This window comes from Xenopus tropicalis, chromosome 9, assembly GCF_000004195.4.
Source record: "Xenopus tropicalis strain Nigerian chromosome 9, UCB_Xtro_10.0, whole genome shotgun sequence".
Lineage (NCBI taxonomy): Eukaryota > Metazoa > Chordata > Amphibia > Anura > Pipidae > Xenopus > Xenopus tropicalis.
This window is the reverse complement of record NC_030685.2, coordinates 56500255-56521034: the sequence shown is the minus strand read 5'-3', so window position 1 is coordinate 56521034 and position 20780 is coordinate 56500255. Positions and strand designations below refer to the sequence as shown.

Below are 20780 nucleotides of genomic sequence, written 5' to 3'. Positions count from 1 at the left end.
TTACATTCTCTTTTACAATTCACTGTTGTTTAGGCCACGCACACCTTTTGCTTTTTGAATGTTATATCAAATAATATATTTGTATATATCACTGGTTTTGTAATGTACATACACCCCTTTCCCCACAGCCTATTCTGGAATCTGGAGCTGTGGAATTGCTGTGTGGTTTGACATTAAGTGAGAATCCAGCCCTACGGGTGAATGGCATCTGGGCTTTAATGGTGAGTATTTTCTGTGTCCCACATCAAAACCAGTACATGTATTTTGTTTGAGGACCATAAACTTTTATTTAATTGTTTTACAGAACATGGCTTTTCAGGCAGACCAAAAAATAAAGTCAGATATACTTAGAGGACTGAGCACAGAACAGCTGTTCCGGCTACTCTCCGATTCTGATGTCAATGTACTGATGAAAACATTAGGGCTTCTCAGAAATCTGCTTTCAACACGCCCAGTAAGTTGTTCAGTTACAAAACTTGTATACTGGACACAGTATAGGCTATATGTAATGCCACCAAATATGTTTGAAGCAAGAAAACTGAGCATTCCTTAAGTGTAATTGATATAAATATTAAGTCACTGTTCTGGTAAAAATGTTTTAAATTCATAAGTCCCATTATCCATATATTTATAAGAAATAGGTCTTGTATTTACTGTCTTGGTAGAGAGCACATATTCATAAAGGGGCAGTTCACCTTTAAGTTAACTTTTAGTACAGAAAATCCTATTCCTAGCAACTTTGCAACTAATCTTTATTATTTTTTTCTTATAGTTTTTGATTTATTTGCCTTCCTCTTTTGCATCTTTCCACCTTTCAAATAGGGGGGTCACTGCCCCCTGCAGCAAAAATTTCCTCTGTGAGGCTACAATTTTATTTTTGCTACTTTTTATATATTATCTTTCTATTCAGTTCCTCTTCTATTCATTTGTCAGTCTCTATCAAACCACTGCCTGGTTGCTAGGACCCTAGCAACCAGATAGCTGCGGAAATCCCGAACTGAAAAGCTGCAGAACAAAAAGCTAAATCATAAATAAAAATTAAAACATTGTCTTGGAATATCAAACAGTATGAAATACTAACTAAATGTGAATTTAACTTAACTTTAATTTAAAGGTGAACTATCCCATTAAAACATCCATAAATATAGTTTTGCAGTTGACAAGTGTGATGTTTTCAGTAGTCTTGCACCTTTTCATACCCACAAAAGGCAATGGTAGAAACTGACTTTATAAGAAATGAAGTTGTATGTTAAATGCCTTATTAAATCCAATCCCTTTTAACTCTACATTTACAGTGCAGTTTACTAGAATGAAATACTAACCACTTATCCTTGTGTCTGAAATGATGAAAGGGATGGTATCTTTACTGAAAATGGAATCACCAACATTTTACACAAATCTATTTTTGTTTGCTCACTGAAACATTTATTAGTGTTGATCTATGATTGTGTCACTGTAATGCACGAGCCTCTATCATTTCTCATTGTTCCAGATATAAACATGAAATACTAGACACCCAGTCATACATGTGTAACCCTAAGGTAGAAATAAAAAAAAAAAAAACCCATAAGCTACACTACACACATTTGGAACTGTCAGTTATTAGTGCATTTTCAATGAATTCCGTCAAACTTTGTGTTTCTTGCACAATTAGACCTGCAAGACATAGCCTAAATGTAAAAATCATTTATATGTGTTATAGTACATGGGGCCATATTGGCAACTTTGTGTTCACATGTAGGATGTAGATTGCTTTGTTAAGCTGGCCATACACGTTACAATTACGATCTGTCCTGCGACAAAATCAAAATCTTTTGATGCGCCCGATCGACGAGATGCCTTCTCGCCGATCCACCATACACACCGAATATCGTACAAAACCTTGTTTCGTACGATAATACCGGTGCGTGTATGGCCAGCTTTAGCCTTGGGACACATGAGATTTCTAGTTGACTTGTTAAATATTTTAAAGAATAAGTAAATCTCTAATATTGCTCTATACAACCCTTTCTTCATGCATTCAGACTTATGCTAACTTTGCTTAGGATTATTCGTCTATTAAGAGTACATGTAATTATGCCTTTAGTGAAACTACCATATCTCAAAATGGGCAAAACAATCCTATCCTGATTTTTATTGACTATAATCATAACATTCTCATTATCTTTTTCTCTGGAAGCATATAGACCAGATAATGAGCACTCATGGAAAGCAGATCATGCAAGCTGTGACTTTCATCCTTGAAGGGGAGCATAACATAGAAGTCAAGGAGCAGGTTTGTTATAGCCTTCTTACTCCCAGTTATATAGCTATATAGTGACTAGGTGGCAGTTTTAGTAATGATGGTCTCCTGTAACTGGCTTCATGTGTTGTTTCCCACTTGGAAATTCAAATATTTTCTTTTTTGTAATTGTAATAGTAATGCAGAACGGGTGGGTTAATATAAGTGTACTAAACTGATATATAGATAGTAAGGCTAGCAGTTTTATTTAGATAAAAGGTTGAACCTGATTGATTTTTGTTTCTCAATCTAAATCACTATGTAGATGCATGTTTGGGCTTGATGATAGACTACAATAGTTGATGTGGTTGTTTTTCTGTTCCTAATAGACCCTATGCATTCTTGCAAATATAGCAGATGGAACAACAGCAAAAGACCTCATCATGACGAATGATGACATCTTGCAGAAAATCAAGTATTATGTGGTATGAGAACATTTGACCTAGTGTAATTTTATTAACTTTTAATGCTTTCAATCCTGCAAGAGTAAGCTTTAGTTAGGTCTGTTATGATTTTAAGATGTCTTTACTGTTCTGCAGTGTTGACATCTCCGAATAACAAACCTAGTAGCAAAAATAACAGACATGTTTTGATTTATTACTACCTAGGTGTCAAAGTCCAGGCATCATTAGCCTTAGAATGACTTATATTAGTAAAGGACAGGTGGATATAGCAAAGGCTTGTTTAAATCATGGTTTTGTCAGCTCTCAGGAGGACTTTGTGCATCATTAGCCATAACTTAAATTTGGCTATGTTAGAGAACATGCGGGTATACATGTTTTATTGTGTCTTGACAATAAGAACAATAAACTAGGACCAAGCTTTGGTTGTTATCAAAAGTCGGCAATATCTCATTGTTCACAGTAACAAATAATATATTGTACCTGAAAACCACTATTTACTTTGTTTAATTGTTTTTTGCATCAATAAAAAAAAAAAAGTTCACCCTTAAAAAAAAAAAAAGGGGGCAGTTTGGCCTTTCTCAGTCCATACAGTAATGCTTTCCTAGTGATTTGTTTCTGTTGTGTACATTACCTTTTAGAGCAGATATCCACAAAAACTGTTTCTGCTGCCTTCTCAGAAGATATCATCTTCTAGCATCTTTTAACTTTGTCTTTGTTGTCTTAATTACAGGGTCATTCCAACCTCAAGCTTCAGCTAGCAGCCATGTTCTGCATTGCAAACCTCACGTGGAATGAAGAAGAAGGTAAGAGGAATACTCACTCCATTCTGTGAGATAATATTCTAACCTAGAGCACCCTGCAATATACTATTTAATATATTTATTACCAAGGTTCGCAAGAACGTCAAGATAAGCTACGGGAAATTGGTATTGTTGACATCCTGCACAAATTAAGTCAGTCAACAGATCCAAACCTCTGTGATAAGTAAGTATCAAGCAAATTCATTCAAGTTGTTTTGTCAGAAAGGTGCCGGCAGAGAGAAACCTCAGCATATCTAAAACACTCTAGAATATTAGTAGTAGTTGATATGAAATTGGTAATGGCTTGTTGATCTTAAAGGGGGAACTATCATAAAAATAAATATAATAGTATGCGCTTATAAAAATGAAAACATTCTAAATATAATCAGTTAAAATGTTTCTCTAATAAGATAGTTGTAACTACTTTCTTGCCAGCAATCTTTCCCTATACATGTAGCATTGTGTCAGGTCAGATTTTGATGGACAGTTAGCTCTAATCTTATATATGATAACTTTGGTCTATGCCCCTTGTGGCACAAAGCCTATGTGAAGAGAGATTTTTGAAGGTGCATTTGTATAGATATCTATTAGGCAGGTTTAAAAATCCTTTTGGGCAAGGGCTGCATTGATGCAGTCTGCTCCCGACAGGCCTGCATTGACGCCCATTGTGATCTGATTGTTGGCCCAGGGTCCAAATGATCAGATAAGCCACATGTAGATGCCAAACAAGCAGTTATTGTATATGGCCAACTTGAGGGTGACATTTAAATTGCAAACGTTCTGTTAGCTGCTTTCCAGGGCTGTATTTACCAGCTTGGCTATATAGTAAATAGATACAGCATACAAAAAGGCCCCAGACCCCTGCCAGATTAAGCCACAAGTATCTGGTGGAGCTGGAGCATCTGGGTCTTCTGCAATACAGCACTACAGTCCTGCTGGATTCCAACTTTTAAACATTATTTCTTTTTTCCTTTCTGTTTCTTACAGAGCAAAAACAGCACTGCAGCAATATTTTGCATAATCTTGGACAAGAACCATGTCTTTACTTCCCCCTCACCCTACTTTCTCCTCACTTCACCCAATGATGGACAAGACTCTAGCCTGGATTTCTACTAAATGCACACAGTCACCTTGGGATTTCTTTGCTCCACGCAGCATCTGGTGCAGACAATGAGTGGCCACATTAGAAAGGACTATTCTATCTAACCTCTTTAGCCCAAAGTGGGTTATTATTATTCATTTCTTGTTTTTTTCTCTTGTTTTTGGAGTTTTCTGAGCTAATACGGATTTTTACACTGTTGCTGCAACCCTTTTTGTGTGTGGCTAAATACCTCAGCCCTTCTTTTCATTTCTTAGTAGCAAATACCTATTACAAAATACACACAAGCGCTTGGATCCTTCCTACAACTTTTTTTTCCGGTTTCACAGGACAAAGAATCTGCCACACAGATAACTTCTATACAGTTTGTAAAATGTTATTTAAAAAAGAAAATCTATGTATAAATATATAAATATATATATACATGCGCAAAGTGCAGGAAGATAAGTGCCCCTAAAATTTATGTTGAATTTTTGAACGTACAGATTTGTAAGTAAAATATATGCTTTTCTGAAATGAGTCTTTGTATATATTTTTGGTTTTCTATAAATATATGGGTGACTTGTTTGCCTGTTCAGACGACACTGAATTCATTAAATTTTTTTCTTTTTCCTCTGAATTTCTTGAAATATTTTGTAACACCTGGAAGCAAAACCAAACAACTATGTAAGCTGTTTAAAACTGGTAAAGATCAGTATACCACCTAGTTCATTGTGAGTATGGCTGGTTCTGATCAAGCTTTTTGTGTAATGTTTTCATTTAAAAAATATCTCTGGCTTTTGTGGTTTATTGCATTGAACAGGGCAAACTGTAAAAATTTAAATATGAAATTTAATATGGACCAGGGGGGAGGAAGCATCAGTAGAAGGGTCTGACTTCACTTGATTGTCAGCATTAATCAAGGATTGCAGACAGACACCATTAAAATGTACCCAATTGCAACACTGAGCCTCATACATAAGTTCCCCACTAGTCAAGGTGGTGTACCTGTGTCTGAAGTTAACATTTCAAAACTGTCAATATTACGTTATCATTTACTGCAACTCTGGTCTGTTCTGCTTTAAAAAGACGTTAAAGAACTGAACATAACTATCATTCTCTGCATCTCTCCAGTCCAAGCTGCTAGCAGCACAGCAATTTGGGAGGGTTGTACAGAATGATGCTTACCCAAGAAGGGTTGCGGAAAAGTATAATAGTAACAGTTCTGAAATGTTAACTTCAGATTCAGTTCTTCAGAGAAAGCTGGGCTGCCACAGGTACATTCGCTTGCATGGGTTTTGGGGGAGACAGGCCTTACTATAGAGGCTGCATTCTTCTACTGATACTCAATAAAGCTGTGACTTGGGCACACAGGTCCTTAAGTGAATTGTGATTTTGCACCCTGGGCAATTAACACTGCCTGAATTGAGCACTATCACTTTACTGGACTTGTGTAAAGCTTACAAGTGACTCTTTATTGTGATGATAGATAACGGGATGACATGTATACAGTTATGGAAACACAGTACCTTGTACTTAATCCTAAAATATAAGTATTATCAGAAGCAAAACAATCCTATTGGGTTTAATTAAAGGGGAACTCCACCCAAACACAACTTAATCTTTTTGAAAAGTAGACATAATTTGAAGCAACTTTGCAATATATATTAATAAAAAATATGAAGCCCGTTCCTGGTTTTTAATGTAATAATATGATTTGGAACAGTTCCCTAAGCCTGACCCTCTGTTCCCCTGCTGATCTGACTGACTACTTTGTAATGTAATAATGTAACAGTAGTCGACTGTCCTCAGCCTGCATCCCCCAAATCCCACTATCCTCTGCACGTGATGTCAATAAGTAAAGGAACATCAAAGTGCAATGCATTGTGGGTTATGTAGTTCCTGACTGCTGTCTGTAAACTGTGGACAAGTTGTTACAATTTGTAACATCAGTGTGTTAGTCCCTCCTCCCCTGCTAGGATTTCGAATGATGCAGAAAATGAAGAACTGTTTTACAGCTGGATTTCAGCATATAGAAATGGTATTTATTCATACTTTTTGAAGGAACAGATAACAGTGATGGGTGTATTAAGGGTTTCTGTGTTGTGTGGGGCTCTTTAACAAATTTTGATTCGGAAGCAGGAGTTCCCCTTTAATGTTTACATTAAAGTATGGAGCATGAGGATTATAATTATATTGAAGTGCCTGAAGTGCGGCATGTCCCATCACCTTAATTGTCTTTGTCTCTTTTTCAAATAAAGCTGGTTCTGTGCTATTCCTCTTAAAGGGCAAGACAAGCTGCATTCATCAACCCCAAATAGACCCAGCACAAACCATGGGTAGCTTTTTTGGCAGTGTTCATGGTCCTGGCCAAACTGAATCCGAATCCTTAAAATTATGTAAACGTTCGCCACATAAATGCACACAGTTCTTTTTGCGTCTTCTATACCTTATTAGGATTCAGATTTGGTTCGTTATTCTTTCGTGATGAATTTGGGGTTTGGCCTAATCCTGTAAATCCCTAATTTATAGGTTAATGTATTAATTGTCCAGGATTAGCAAATGAGCCTAAGGTGGTCGGTCATACACAGGCAGATTTAAGTTGCCAATTTGGCACCTTCAAACCCAGTCAGCAGCATGTTTTCTTGTGTGTGTGGTCCTGTCAGACAGCCTCTTCGATAGATAAATAGCGGAAAATTTGCCATATTTCTATTTTATAGGTTTAAAAATCCCATTGGGATGAGGGCCACATTCGCTCCTGGATGCATTTTCTCCCAATGACCTACTTTGCTGCCTATTTTGAGCTGATTTTTTGGCTTGAGGGTCAAGCAAATTCTAAACTCCTATACTTCTCAGAAAATAGTTAAAAATGTATTTTTATTTATTTCAATCCATTAAAAGCATTAACAACCCCATAATGATAGCTTAACACGTTGCATGTGTACCCAGCACTTAATCATAGGTATTATAATAAGTGCAAAAACAAAGTGCGCACACGAGTGCATATGCCATGCCAGGTGGGGGAGGTAAAATAAGCAGCAGGAGGTGGGGAAATAAGGGCCCGGCTAGGGCAGGCAACAGAAGTATTTGCCTTGTGACCCCCTAGGAATGTGCCTTTTCTGCCTGGCTCTACTTCCAGCTCTGATTCCAGTGCATATTATTGTACTTACTCTGACATTCTTTTACTGCAGTGAACTCTAGAGGGGGCTGTCTCATCAAAAAATTCTAGATTTACTACAATGTCCTTAATCTACAGTATTCATTAAAAAGAAAAATTAACAGCGCAAAAAATAGAATTGGATTCAGGATTTTTCTCATCAGAAGCCAATCAATTATTGGAAAGCTTCAAGTAAGTTACATTGACTCTATCTGTGGTGTAATAATAAATGAATTAATAATAAATAAATGAATAAAAGGACCATGCATAGCTACATCCACACGGGCTGCGTGTCACTGTAGTGTGTCTAAAAAAACAATACATTTGTTGCAAATATATTTTCCCTGTGTTGTAAGAAGCTCATTTGCTGCATCTGATAATCAGTGGCAATGTTTATTTTGTGAAGTTGTTCCAAGGGTTTATCTTCTTGCAGAGCAGCATGTTACAGTCTTAAACCTTGATTAGATGCTAAAAGGCCCAGTTGACTCTATGTTTGATGCAGAAAAATGCACAGGTTTAGCTACTCCTTATGGGAAACTAATTTAGTGCTGCAGGATAAAATGAAAAAACAGCAGCACTCCGGAAATGTTGTAGAAAAAAGTGACTTTACTCAAGTGCACACAGCAACGTTTCGGGCATAAACCAGCCCTTTATCAAGCCTAGTCAAACAAATACAATCAAGTGTTATATACCCACAGGAAAGGGAGGGACCATCACTCCAGCCCTCCATTTAACCCTTTGTCCCCTGAGTTTGGCATCGGAGCCAAAAAGAAAAAGAAATAAGGAAAAAGCAATTATTTTTAATGAAATACATTAAAGTAAGACATTTATTGTTCCTATACGTTAGCAGTATATTTATCACTATTACATTTTGATGCACTTGATACACTAGAGCATATTATGGAAGTATTATTATGGCATATATATGTGCTGTTTTATATGTTTTTTACAATTTTGAAATTTGATATGTGCAATCTATATATTGAAAATTTGTATATTGAACACAAAGGGTTAAATGGAGGGCTGGAGTGATGGTCCCTCCCTTTCCTGTGGGTATATAACACTTGATTGTATTTGTTTGACTAGGCTTGATAAAGGGCTGGTTTATGCCCGAAACGTTGCTGTGTGCACTTGAGTAAAGTCACTTTTTTCTACAACATTTCCGGAGTGCTGCTGTTTTTTCATTTTATCCTGGATATTGTTTTACCCTGGCTGAGGGTTCAGCTTGCACCTGGGGCTACAATTAGCTGGTTTGTCCATTGTGTAGCACACCTTAATCAATTTGTTGATAATTTAGTGCTGCACACACAGGATGCATCTTAACTTGTGCTTTACCCATTTATCATAGCCACAGAGTATGAAGCCAAAAGATAACATTTCAGTTGGACAATCTTCCTTTTGTCATAGACTTATCCACCTAAAATGTTATCCTTCTGCACCACCACTTAACTGCATTTTGTGTGTGGGATCACTACTTTTGAGTTTGCTAATTAGGGTTGCCACCAGTCTGTTTTTTGACCCGGGCAGTCTGGTTTTCAGAAGAGCTCTCTGGGTCAAAACTGCCTGCCTGGTTTTCTAAATTGGGAAATCCAGATTTCCTCTTGATTGCTGTGGCGATCTCTGCGTCACAGTCCTTCCCCAATGTACCAACCCCAACATCAACTGGTCTGTTCTAGACATTCCTGGCACCCCGTGATGTCACCCTCTGCATTCCTGTCCAAAGTGTCACAAACAAAAAGGTGGCAACCCTACCTTTGATAATGTTGCTGAGCAAAGTTTAATCTATGCAAATACTTTCCTATTACTACTGACTTAGTTTACCAAATGTGTGTTAACCCATAGTTATCAGTTTGGCAGGTCCCTAAAATTGGATTCTTTTCTGACTGTGAATAATTATTCTCTTAGAACCTTGTAGTCACTGCACTTAAGATTTCAACATAGTGATTTATATTCTTTGATTTTCCTGTATTCTTACTGATGCTAAATGCAGCTCCAGGAAATATACATTGCTGTAAAGATTTTAGTTTAGTTTCTCTTATTCTCGCTGTTTGTATGAACTTGTTTTCATTGCATTATGCCTTCTATGTAGGTGTGGGCCATTAGGGAAGAGCGTGAAGTGCACACACATGGCACCTATATTAAGCCTGCAGTTTTACTCCTGTAATTGACAGAAATTGCTGTAGTGTAGTGAATTCCCTGCCCACAGCAAACCTAAATTTGCTCTTGTGATATTCATTGTAAGTTCTATGTTGTTTTGGTTAATTATATATTTGTTTCCAGTTTAAGTAACACAAAATGCATTTTCCCACCCTTGCACTACTTAAATAGTTTTGCTTGTGAGTAATGTATTGCCGAGGGTATAATAGAGGGCCTTAAAACAGGGTCAGCCTGGGCACAGAACTGGATAGGAGAGAAGAAGAACTCAAAAAGAGACAATTTTCACCACAATTATCCTCCCTGCAATGGTAGCCAGACATTGGAGGGTGAAGTTTTTGTTTAGCTTCCATTTCCACTTTCCCACTGACATACATGTGGGAGGTATAGAAATGAAGGAAGCATTTAAAAGAAGAGAAAGATGATAAAAATGAAAAAAAAAGGTGTGAGGAGAAATTGGGGAGAAACGGATAGAGAGAAAAATCAAAAGAGATCAAAATTACCCAGGCCACTGTCCCATACAAGTGTTTCATCTGCTTTGCCATGATATTAGTAAGAGCAGTGCCTAACGCAGTAGATCTCCAGGAAGGATCAATGATTCATGTATAAAGTAAGAAGTTAGATACCATTGCAGATATATAGTGTACATCATAGATTCCCAGTCTGTGAAGCTTGCCTCTTAACGGATATGGCCAAAAGCCCAGGTAATGTGAGATTGCATGGGGGAGGTTTGGGATAGTCCTTAAATGTTATCAACAGGGCAATGGGTTTATATTACTTTGTAGATATTGTGGGGGTTCACTCGCTGGTAGGCTGCAAATGAGGCAACTTCACACACCAAGACCGGTGTAAGGGCTTCCTTCCCGCGTTTATTTTTCAGCGGCTGCAGAAGTTTCCCCTCGCAGGGGGTACAAAACAACAATTGGAACAGAAATATCAAGCCTCCTTGCTAACGCAAAAATAAATGCTTCTCTTTCTCCTGAAGCTGAGCAAATCCAGCAGCGTGTCTCTCTCTCACACACACACAGGCTCAACAGCTCTCTTGCACAGCTTCAGGTCTACTACAAAAAGGCCTAGGGCCTCCTGAAAACCTGGCCTATGGATTTGGGAATCCACCCACCCTGCTCTTGCGGATTCCCAGTAAGACCAGCCCCGGATCAACAATTTAAAAAAACTGCAGAGAAACAAAGTGTTTCTATGCCCCAAAACACTGCTGGTCTCACCTCAGTAAAAATGTCTGAGAATCCGTGGCCCAACATACATGTTGTCAATCACTTTTCCCCAGGAAACCGGGGACCTTTTTGTCACCATACCACAATATATATACATATATCTAACAGCTGATTGCTGTGAGTTACAGGGACAGGTTAAACTTTTTGTAAAGCTTCCAAGAATCAGACCTCCACTGAAGGAAAAGGAAGCCCATCCCTTAAAGTGTAAGCTACATAGCATAGTCTAGCAATATGATTTAGGGTTTTATCCTCCTTGCACTCATTCATTTAAAACTTGCACCTATGCCACAGTTCATTTGATATTACATGGTAAAAAAGCTGGATCAGGTTTGTGTAATATAGCAGATAATAGACTAGGTAGGATCATTTATTGCTAGAAAGCTGCTATTGCAAAGGCTAATAAATCCTAGCATACATAATTGTACTGCGCTTGCATGCTGGGTCCATTTACAGCATTTATTTTGCTAGTTATCTGTATTTGTGGCATTAATATGCCTTTTTTATGATGTTTGGAAGGAAAAGATTGCAATAGAAATATTTGCATATACATACTAAGTTTACTAAACCCCTATATTCTTATCTACATTTCAATTAGGAATTATAAGTGTTTGAATATTGGCTTGGTTTAATAGGGCAGAGAATATGCATGGGGTTAAAACTAAGAGTAAGCCAGAAATAATGATGTATAAATGCAAATTGTGCTTAATTTGAGTCATAGTAAAGGGTAAATTATATTCTAAGAAAGAGGAGGTTAGGTTATGCATACAGTTTCTAAGGGCATAACAGAAGGGGAAGATGGAAACAGTAAATTATGAAAAAAAAAAAACAACTACAAATGCAGAGTGTGCAGCATCCATTCTACCAAAATATATTTATAATAATGGCATGTTAGGCACTTTCCAAGCCCTCCAGTGATGAATCCTGTCATTTGCTTGCGTTTATCAATTGCATCACTTAATTATTCTGATTTAGCAGCCTTAGCCACTAGGAACTTTTCACAAATGGTCTGATTTTCCCCAGTCTGACATGTAATCCTGTCAGGTCTTCAGATCAGCCAGAGACTCCTAGCAGAAATAAATAGAAAGAGAAATGTTTGCCTCAAGGGAATTAACATTTTCTAAATTCAGTTCCCCTAAATGACAGTCATGACAGCCTGGTTAAAGACAATGCTGGTCTGAAGCGGCAGTAAGTCTAGCTGTGAATCCACAGGACACTTTTGGAGAATTCTGAAAACTGCAAATGGGAGGACCTTGAACAGTTTGCAAAAGGTACTTTGTAAACCTGGTTTTGTAATCTTCATTTACCTTGAACTTGTACCTACCTAAGCAGAAATGCACACTGGTGGCAAAACAACACTTTGGGGTTTATTTAATGTTTGAAATAGACAGTATGGTGTGTACAATTATGGCAAAACCTCTTATCCAGAAAACCCAATGTACCTTCTGAATGATAGATCCCATACTTATAGTAAACCATGGATTACCTGATATACTTACTTTCACTGCAAATGTAATTGTTGTGCCTTATATAAACCTTTTTCTCCTTAAAGCCTGATTGTAACAATGCCAAAATGCTCCTTAGATTTAGAAATACTTATCACCAATGGCCTGGTTTAAGTACTTTGTATTGCTTTGTCAAAAGATTGGAAGAGACAAGAGAACCCCTAAACATTCAACAACAACAATAATATAGTAATAGCATGTTTATGTAATATAAGGCTAATGCCACACGAGGTGTAGGGCTGAAATTTTCGGCAAGCGGATAAACGCTTGCCGAAAATTCAGCCCTACGCCTCCTACTTGTGCCTGCACCCGAGCGTATTCCATTAATTCGGGTGCAGGCACAAGTAGCAGGCGTAGGGCTGATTTTTCGGCAAGCGTTTTTCCGCTTGCCGAAAAAATCAGCCCTACGCCGCGTGTGCCATCAGCCTAAATGTAAAGCACTGGAAATGTTTCCAACTTATTTAATGTTACTAATTGCCTACTAAATTTTTTGGTCCCTCTGTTGTTGAGTTACTCTAATTAAAAGAGAAGGAAAGGCATTTTATTGCTAATAGATTAGTCACAACAGTGCAAGCTAAAACACTATATTTATTCCACAGAAAGCTTTACCATACCTGAGTAAAGAGCTATAGATGCTCTCTCTGTTTGTTTAAGATAGCAGCTGCCATTTTAGCTCTGTCTGACTTCACTTCCCTGCCTGCACACTGCTCCTGGAAAATCTCTAAGCTCAGATTACATAGCAGAGAAGAAAGGGGGAGAGAGGAGCAAACTGAGCAGGCTCTTGATGTGCCCTGAATGAATTTTCTGAAAGCAGGAAGTCTGACACAGAAGATCATATATTTAACACAAGGGATTAAACAGAAGATCATGTATACAGAATAAAAGGAGAGAAATGTGGTGTTGCTTTTCACTGCGGACCAGCAGTTCTGTAAGTGCATATGGCTGTATTTATATAGACCTTTCTGATAAATAGTTCTTCCCAACTATTTTTGCCCCTTCCCTCCACCAATATATGTTAAGAAACTTATAAAAGCTTTGCAGCATTTTAGTTTAGTTAGCTCCCATTCAGAAGTATCGTACTTTTTTCAATTCAAGTGAAATAAATAGGAAGAAAAGAATAAAAAACTACATGAAGCTTACTTTCATTTGAGAGATTACTAACTCCCCATTGTATTTTTTATGGCTTTTAACAACAATCAATGCTTATGCAGAAAACAACTTTTTGTTGACAAAATGGGATTTAAAGTTAAGCTTTAAACATGTTTTTGTTGAATCTAACAAATATATTTTTCTTTCGAAATACATAACCTTTATTAAAGCAAAAAATAAATGTTTAGTGTTTTCTCCTTGGTCCCTCGTGTAGAATTCCCTTTATGCCCCATGCATAGCACAACATGCACCTTTCACTGGATAGATTAAAGTTTCACCCCTTAAGAAGACCTGCAGCACTTTTTGTAGATTGGTGTATTGCAGATCCATTGTGTTGCTGGGGTTTAGTGCAACAGTTTTACTCTGGGAATGAAAAAGAAAAGTTAAGTACAAACCTTAAGTAGCAAATATAGAAAAATAAGGTCCTTTTCTTTGCTTAATAAAAATGTAAAAGAAATATCGAAATCATTCAGTCATTTTCCTTTTTATAGTTTTGGCTAAACTTTGTTTTCTAATGTTTCTTGATAGAAAGATCATGCTAAAAAAAAATGTTTTCATTGCCATGCCAGTAAAGTAATGTGCACTGTTTCCCCCTAACATTTATACAGCTTAATTTCTAATAAAAAATGATAACTGTAGTAATGATCTGCTTCCCGTTGCTTTAAGCAGCTTAAATAATCGTTTACCTTTACTAATTTTATTAAGTGTAGGAGTTATCAAGTTCACTTTGTCCAAATCCTTCACAAAATATATTCTAAAATAAGCTGTATTTGCAACAAGTTTTTCTTCTCAGGATTTACAGTCTCCATAAGCCTTGTGCTGCCTCTTTAGCAGTGCTATAACAGGGAGAAAACATCCAGCAATAAAAAGACATTCTGCTGTCATAGGGCTACATTTTTATCATAGCTTTGCCCAGCAATGGAGGCCTCCACTTTGGTAAACATCCCAACAGTCTGTGCTTTGGCTTCACTATACCTCCTATTAAACATTAGTGCCCTCATCATCAATAAACCTGATAATATCACCTTGGGAGCCCCCAGATGAGCCACACACTAGTTCCAGAGCAGCAGGACTGGATGTCTCTACATAGTCCCTTGACATCAGTCCTAGGAGGTCTGCCACTCTTTCTCGTATAGGATCAGAATCTTGGGGACCACAGCATGGTTTTGTGGTTGTAAAGCCATAGCTGGTCTTTTGTGCATCATACTGCTCAGTTGATGGTGAATGAGAAGCCATTACTGGTGAAGAGTTACTATGGACTACCTGGCTCACATGATTAATCTGTTTTGGAGTACAATGGCTAATACAGGGGGACAGGGTTTGGTTTAAGGATTGAGGCCCACAACTTCTGTGCTGCCTAGGGTGGTGGCATGAGTGTCTAAGGAATGAGTCCAATGAAAGAGCAGGGTGAACATTTTGCTTCTCTGAATTCTCTGGTTGAACAGTCTGAGAAGGCTGAGGGAAAGGGTCCATCCATGTTGTGTTAGATGGTGCGATATCTGCTCTTGTCTCTCCAGGGCAGGCAGATCCCGCTAGGCTGGGGATAGTGCCTTGGGACTGATGGCCACTGCAATATCCACTGCTGTTGCTGTAGGTATTGAGACCAGGAGTAAGGACACCAGTGGAAGGAGATGGTGCATAGGCTTGGTTTAACAGTACAGGCCTTAAGAGCTGCATCATCTCATTCAGATCTTTGCTTAGTTGTGTTACTTGCTGAGTGAGGACGGTCATCTGAAAGTTAAGAAAACACATTGCTAAAATACTGCCACTGCTCTATGGGACATTAATCATCAGGTCCACTTTTGCACCGCATCATTGTCTATGAAATGTAGCTGGGGCTGGATCAAAAGACCTTGTCTCGATTTTGTCCTTCTTGCTTTAACAATGGGTGCTGAAGAGCTAATGTTTCGATTATGACTCTCAAACATTTGCAGTTAATATACTAAATATACAATATGTTTATATATAGGATAAAGCAATAGCATATTAAAAAAAACTATTTAGAATGCACGTTGAAATCCAAATGCATTGAAAATTAACATGCCTTTTTACAAAATATGATATTGTTTTAGCTGAGAAATATTGGAAGGAAGAACTGAAATCTGCTTGTTTGCACAGGAATTTAATCCTCACAGTCATATTCTGCAGCAATAACAGGTTTCAGCCTTTAGGGGTAAGTATGTGCCTTCTTTGCATGTGGTTTAAAAGTGGTGTTGGCTAGTGATGGGTGAAATGTTTGCCAGGCATGGATTCGTGCCGAATTTCCGCGTTTTGCCATTGGCGGATTGTTTTGCGAAACGGATAAAAAAATTTGCACAACGAAATAATAGCCGCGGGCCATTTCGCGAATTTTCCGCCATTTTGTGAATCTTTTGAAAGATTCACGAATTTTGCGGCGAAGCCAAACGGGACAGATTCGCTCATCACTAGTGTTGGCCAATTCTATCAGGCAGATTTGTTCTAGGTGGTTCAGGTAAGTTGGATGAACCTTAAATTGTCAGTCGGGTTGAGATCAGAACTTTGTCTGGTCCATTGTAGAACACTGACCTTTTTGTAACTCCATTGTTTCTTAGGCCTTGTGTTTGTATCATTGTCATGCTGAAAGGTGATCTTTACTTATTTAGCAGCTTTAAGCACATCTCTGTATTTGGTCTATCCATTTCTCCTTCTGTTTTAATAAGATGTCCAATACCTTCTGAAACACAATCCCGCAGCATGGTGCTACCAGGGAAGGTGTCACAAAAGAACCATTACTCAAAAGAAATCATGCATCTAGACCTGCTAAAAGTATGAAAGATGTGTGGTAAGTTTTATTCAGTTGACAATAAGATAGGCCAAAATTCAAAGTTATATGTATGGTGCAAATGTAATTCTACTCATGAATAAAACATCACCACACAGTAAAGTTTGGTTTTTGTAGCATCACACTGTGACTTTCATCAGCAGGGACTGGATATCTTGACAGAACATATGGTAGAATGGATGGAACAAGATACATGAAAGTACAGACTAGAGAGGTGGTTTTAGTCTGCTTAAAAGTGCATGACAATAACCTTTCAGCATAACAATGATCCAAAGCACAAGACCAAAGTAAAGCTGAAGTGGCTCAAGAAAAAGAACCTATAGTGACCTAAACATCAGGCTCAGACTGGGCCAATGGGACACCAGGAGAAAATCCATACCCAATCCCTACTGGGAATTGCGAGCACTCTCCCACCTGATTGATGCAGCCACACGGAGGAAGGTAGGCGGCACATCCGCGCTGTTTTATACAGCTTACAATAGAGAAATAATGTTTAATGCATTACACTTCCTTATGTGACTTTATATTATTTTAAATGCACCCTCCCTCTATGCATCACATCTAGTTCTTCATGCAAATCATCTACCTTTTAAAAAGTGCACTTACTGTACATAATTTAGTAAGTATGACACTGTGAGACATTTGCAATATCTTGTAGAACAACTCGTAGTCTGTAACAAGGGTATCCTATTGGACTATTCTTTGTGTTCAAGTTCTTTCTTTCCCTGTGCCTCAGGTACCAAGCTAAGAAATCCAAGTTAAGGCAAATCCAAGAGTAGGACCCTAACAACCCAGTACCACACAGATGTGTACTCTGGCAAGTTGTCCTTTAAAAAAAAAAAATACAGTGAAGAGCACTGAATAAATTTCAATAGCCTAACTGAGTAGATTTTGAAGTCAAATCCAGGTTTTCCCAAGTGTGTTGGCCACAAGTGAACTTTTAGCATGCAGCATTCGCTCTGATTTCTTGTAGGCTATGTACAAATTAGAAATTATGGGCCAGATTCAGTTCTATGAGAAGGACATACCTGCTAATTTCATTTTAGGCTTCAATGGAGTTTTCATATGAAAGAAAGGTTTCTCATAGAACTGAATTTGGCTCCATATGTGTACATATGCACTCTGGTGTCATAATAACCGATCTCTAGGTCCATACTTTTAATTTCTCACATTTTCTAATATGTTATGCAGACTTCTGTCCTAAAAGTCTAAAGAAAACATACAGCATGCAAAAATATGGACAACTTACCTCTTGATTGAGTTTTACTATGTCCTTCTGTGTCTCTGGATTTTCACCTACAACAAAATAAGACACTGGTAACAATTCTGCTCAGAGATTTGTATGCTCAATATAGGTATCTATATCTGCTCCTACATATAGGGGCCCATTCATGAAACCACACAGATTTGTGGATCTGATTGGATGCTATGGGCAACTGCACTGGTGCAGTTTAGCATCTATTTTGTATTTTTAGCGTACCAAACCAGTTAAATAACACAATGTTAATGAGCTAGTAGCAGGCCTTTTGGCAGGCCTATTCTGCACAAATAAACCAAAGCAGTTTTAATCCTACCAGAGCTACAATGCCTTGGTGAATTTTCTTGGCCCAATTTGAAGTCAAAGGTTTGAGTGGTAGGAGAGCTGCAGTCTGTCTCAATGCCATCTACGAACCTGAGAATACACAAAAAGGAAAATCAAATGAATTGTGCTATGCTAAACAAAGTATACAAACCCAACATCAGTTCAAACATGAAACCCCAAGCCTTATAACTGTTGCTGTATGTACACTGAATGCACCCTTATTTACAGCAATTTTACATCTTGAACCTGTTGTTGCATATACTGCACACAGTGGATACATGGATCTACTGTAATTACTGTACATATTTAGGGCTATCCATCTTGTTTTGGAGTCCTCAATTCAGTTATAAATTTAATGTGAAGTGGTCTTTGTGAGCAATCTGAATATTTTATTAATTCAAGGGGATGTACCCCATCTAGAATCTGATAGACATACTTAAAGGGTAATTTACACAAGTGCAGTGCTCAATTGGATAGTAATGGGGAGACTTCCTGGAAAGGTCTATTGGAAATCAACTACTGCATATGCGGAATATTCTAATTGGGGCCATTCAAATGCTTTGCAAATTGAAAAAATTACCCTGTCCACTAAATCTATACCCATTTCATTACATGTTCTAATAATGAAAAGATAAACACACATTTCTTTTGTTTTTTATGCCTTTAAAACTCTTGGTAACTGTACTCTATTCACAAGCTAAAGTCAGTCATCAGACGGTATGCAGGACAGATAAAAACACATTCACATTCAGTACTTCCAAAAATAGAGATATATAAATAGATAAAAAATGTGTTTACAAGCTCTGTGCTTATTACCTCAGGGATACTTCTTAGTCCCAAATCCCTTCATTTATTTATAACCAACAGAAGGAATCAAATACAGCATGCAGCAAAACAATGTAAGATAAAGACATTCTTTTATCTTCTTTTATCTGATGCCAATTAATAATAAATCAGACCCTAAGCAGATATATTAATATTTGTATTTTGTTAGTATCTACTGGGGCATACTATTAGTTATGAGCAAATTTTTTTGCCAGGCATAGATTCACAGTGAATTTTCGCATTTCCCCATTGGTGAAAATTCGCCGTGGGAAATGGTTTTTTTGTTGCGTCAAAATTGGGCACGGTCTCGTCAAAAAAGAACGGGCAACAAAAAAAAAAAGATGTGGGCAACAAAAAAGACACGGGCGACAAAATAAAATCGGGCGACAAATGCATTTCGGGAATTTTTCACTGTTTCGCGAATTTTCTTGCCGTTTCGCAAATTTTATGAAAACAAGCAATGCTCCATTATTGTATCTGTATTGTATCTGTACAGACAAGGCTTTAAGGGAATAAAGCACGTGGGCTCAATTGCATAGTCCCAAGGGACTCTGGATTAACGAGATATTCAATCTTTAAGGATTTAAACACATGTAAGATTGACTTTCATGTTAGGAATGCTTGCTGGGGGATTAGAAAGAGATATCATTCAACTTCCAGGAATCAGGATTCGCTCATTCTGTAATAAGTCACTTGACTTCCAAAGGAGAACCTGGTTTAGATGCTTGTTACAATGCGCAGGGAGCCACTTTGCCTGACATGGAGTGCTCTCTGCAAACTGAGTGGCAATAAATGCAAGCAAGGCAATAACTTCATTTGTTACAATAGGGAACCACAATATTAAACCAATACAAGATCTAGCAAGATAAGATACCAGGGTTAATCAAGCTTTTAAAAAAGTGGCATTTTCTGAAGCAGCAGCACAAATCCTCATCACTTTCAGATCAGAAAATATCATCTATTTCCTATTACATGTGATCATTTAGCCAGAACTTGGGATTGGATATTCCTTACGGCCAATGTGGCATCCCCTACGTTATAAGGTAGGAGTGGAGGACAATTCCTTGGTAACTGATTCCACCCAACCTTTATATTGTAAAATATAAGACATTAAGGGACAGATTTATCAAAATGTAACATAAGAACTTGCCAGAGAAAAATCTACCCACTTTCTACTTATTCCTAGGGGTTTTTATAAGAGTATTTATCAGTGGGCGATACACTTCTAAAAATCCCATAGGAATGAATATAAAGTGAGTGCAATTTTCAGCAGTAAACTCTGTCCCTAATAGCAAAATTGATGTTATAGTTATATTTGATCCAGTGTTAAAATACAATTCAACCACAAACAATTAAAATTAATCTCCAAATCTGCCTAGCGACAGTTTGCCACTAAACTTGGTCTCTTCTGAATACCATTGTAGCTTTGCAAGTTTATGATTGCTGGTAGGGCCACTCATTTAAAGCTGTGACCATTCTTGGAAAAATACAGATTTCTGGGAAAACAACATTAGCATGCCAACAGGATAGTGGCTTTTGTTTATGTCGCACTGTGTTCAAATAAATAACTGATTGCATTAATCTATGCGCTCATCTTATGCACTAGCATTTATCTTTAGGATTTGACTTTGGTAAGACTAGATTGAAGCCAGTAACATTTGAAAGGATCAGGAAAGATGTATTCACTTTAGAATCTGTGCAGCTATGAGATTTATTTATCAAGCCAGGAGCCGCTGGGGTCTACTTATAATGTAAAATAAATGGGGTTTTTATTCAGCTCCACTGTAGCCCTTGTGATCACAGGACTCATCCA

At 37.6% G+C, this 20780-nt stretch overlaps 2 protein-coding genes across 3 annotated transcripts in view; one reads left to right on the top strand and one right to left on the bottom strand.

The window, feature by feature from the left end:
• Positions 1–5203, top strand: part of armc8 (armadillo repeat containing 8) — a 39973-nt gene extending 34770 nt beyond the window's left edge. For both annotated transcript variants that reach the window (XM_012970372.3, XM_012970371.3), the window contains 7 exons: positions 129–221; positions 305–454; positions 2180–2275; positions 2611–2706; positions 3416–3488; positions 3576–3669; positions 4473–5203. In XM_012970372.3, coding sequence (XP_012825826.1) covers positions 129–221; positions 305–454; positions 2180–2275; positions 2611–2706; positions 3416–3488; positions 3576–3669; positions 4473–4506 — 636 coding nt within the window. In that variant the 3' untranslated portion in view covers positions 4507–5203. The remainder of the gene's footprint in view (positions 1–128; positions 222–304; positions 455–2179; positions 2276–2610; positions 2707–3415; positions 3489–3575; positions 3670–4472) is intronic.
• Positions 5204–13748: 8545 nt separating this feature from the next.
• Positions 13749–20780, bottom strand: part of LOC100492237 (potassium voltage-gated channel subfamily H member 8) — a 220637-nt gene continuing 213605 nt past the window's right edge. Inside the window, exons 13-15 of the mRNA XM_018097592.2 lie at positions 18135–18232; positions 17810–17856; positions 13749–15488 (exon numbers count right to left, since the gene is read on the bottom strand). Of these exons, the coding sequence (XP_017953081.2) occupies positions 14739–15488; positions 17810–17856; positions 18135–18232 (895 nt within the window). The 3' untranslated portion in view covers positions 13749–14738. The remainder of the gene's footprint in view (positions 15489–17809; positions 17857–18134; positions 18233–20780) is intronic.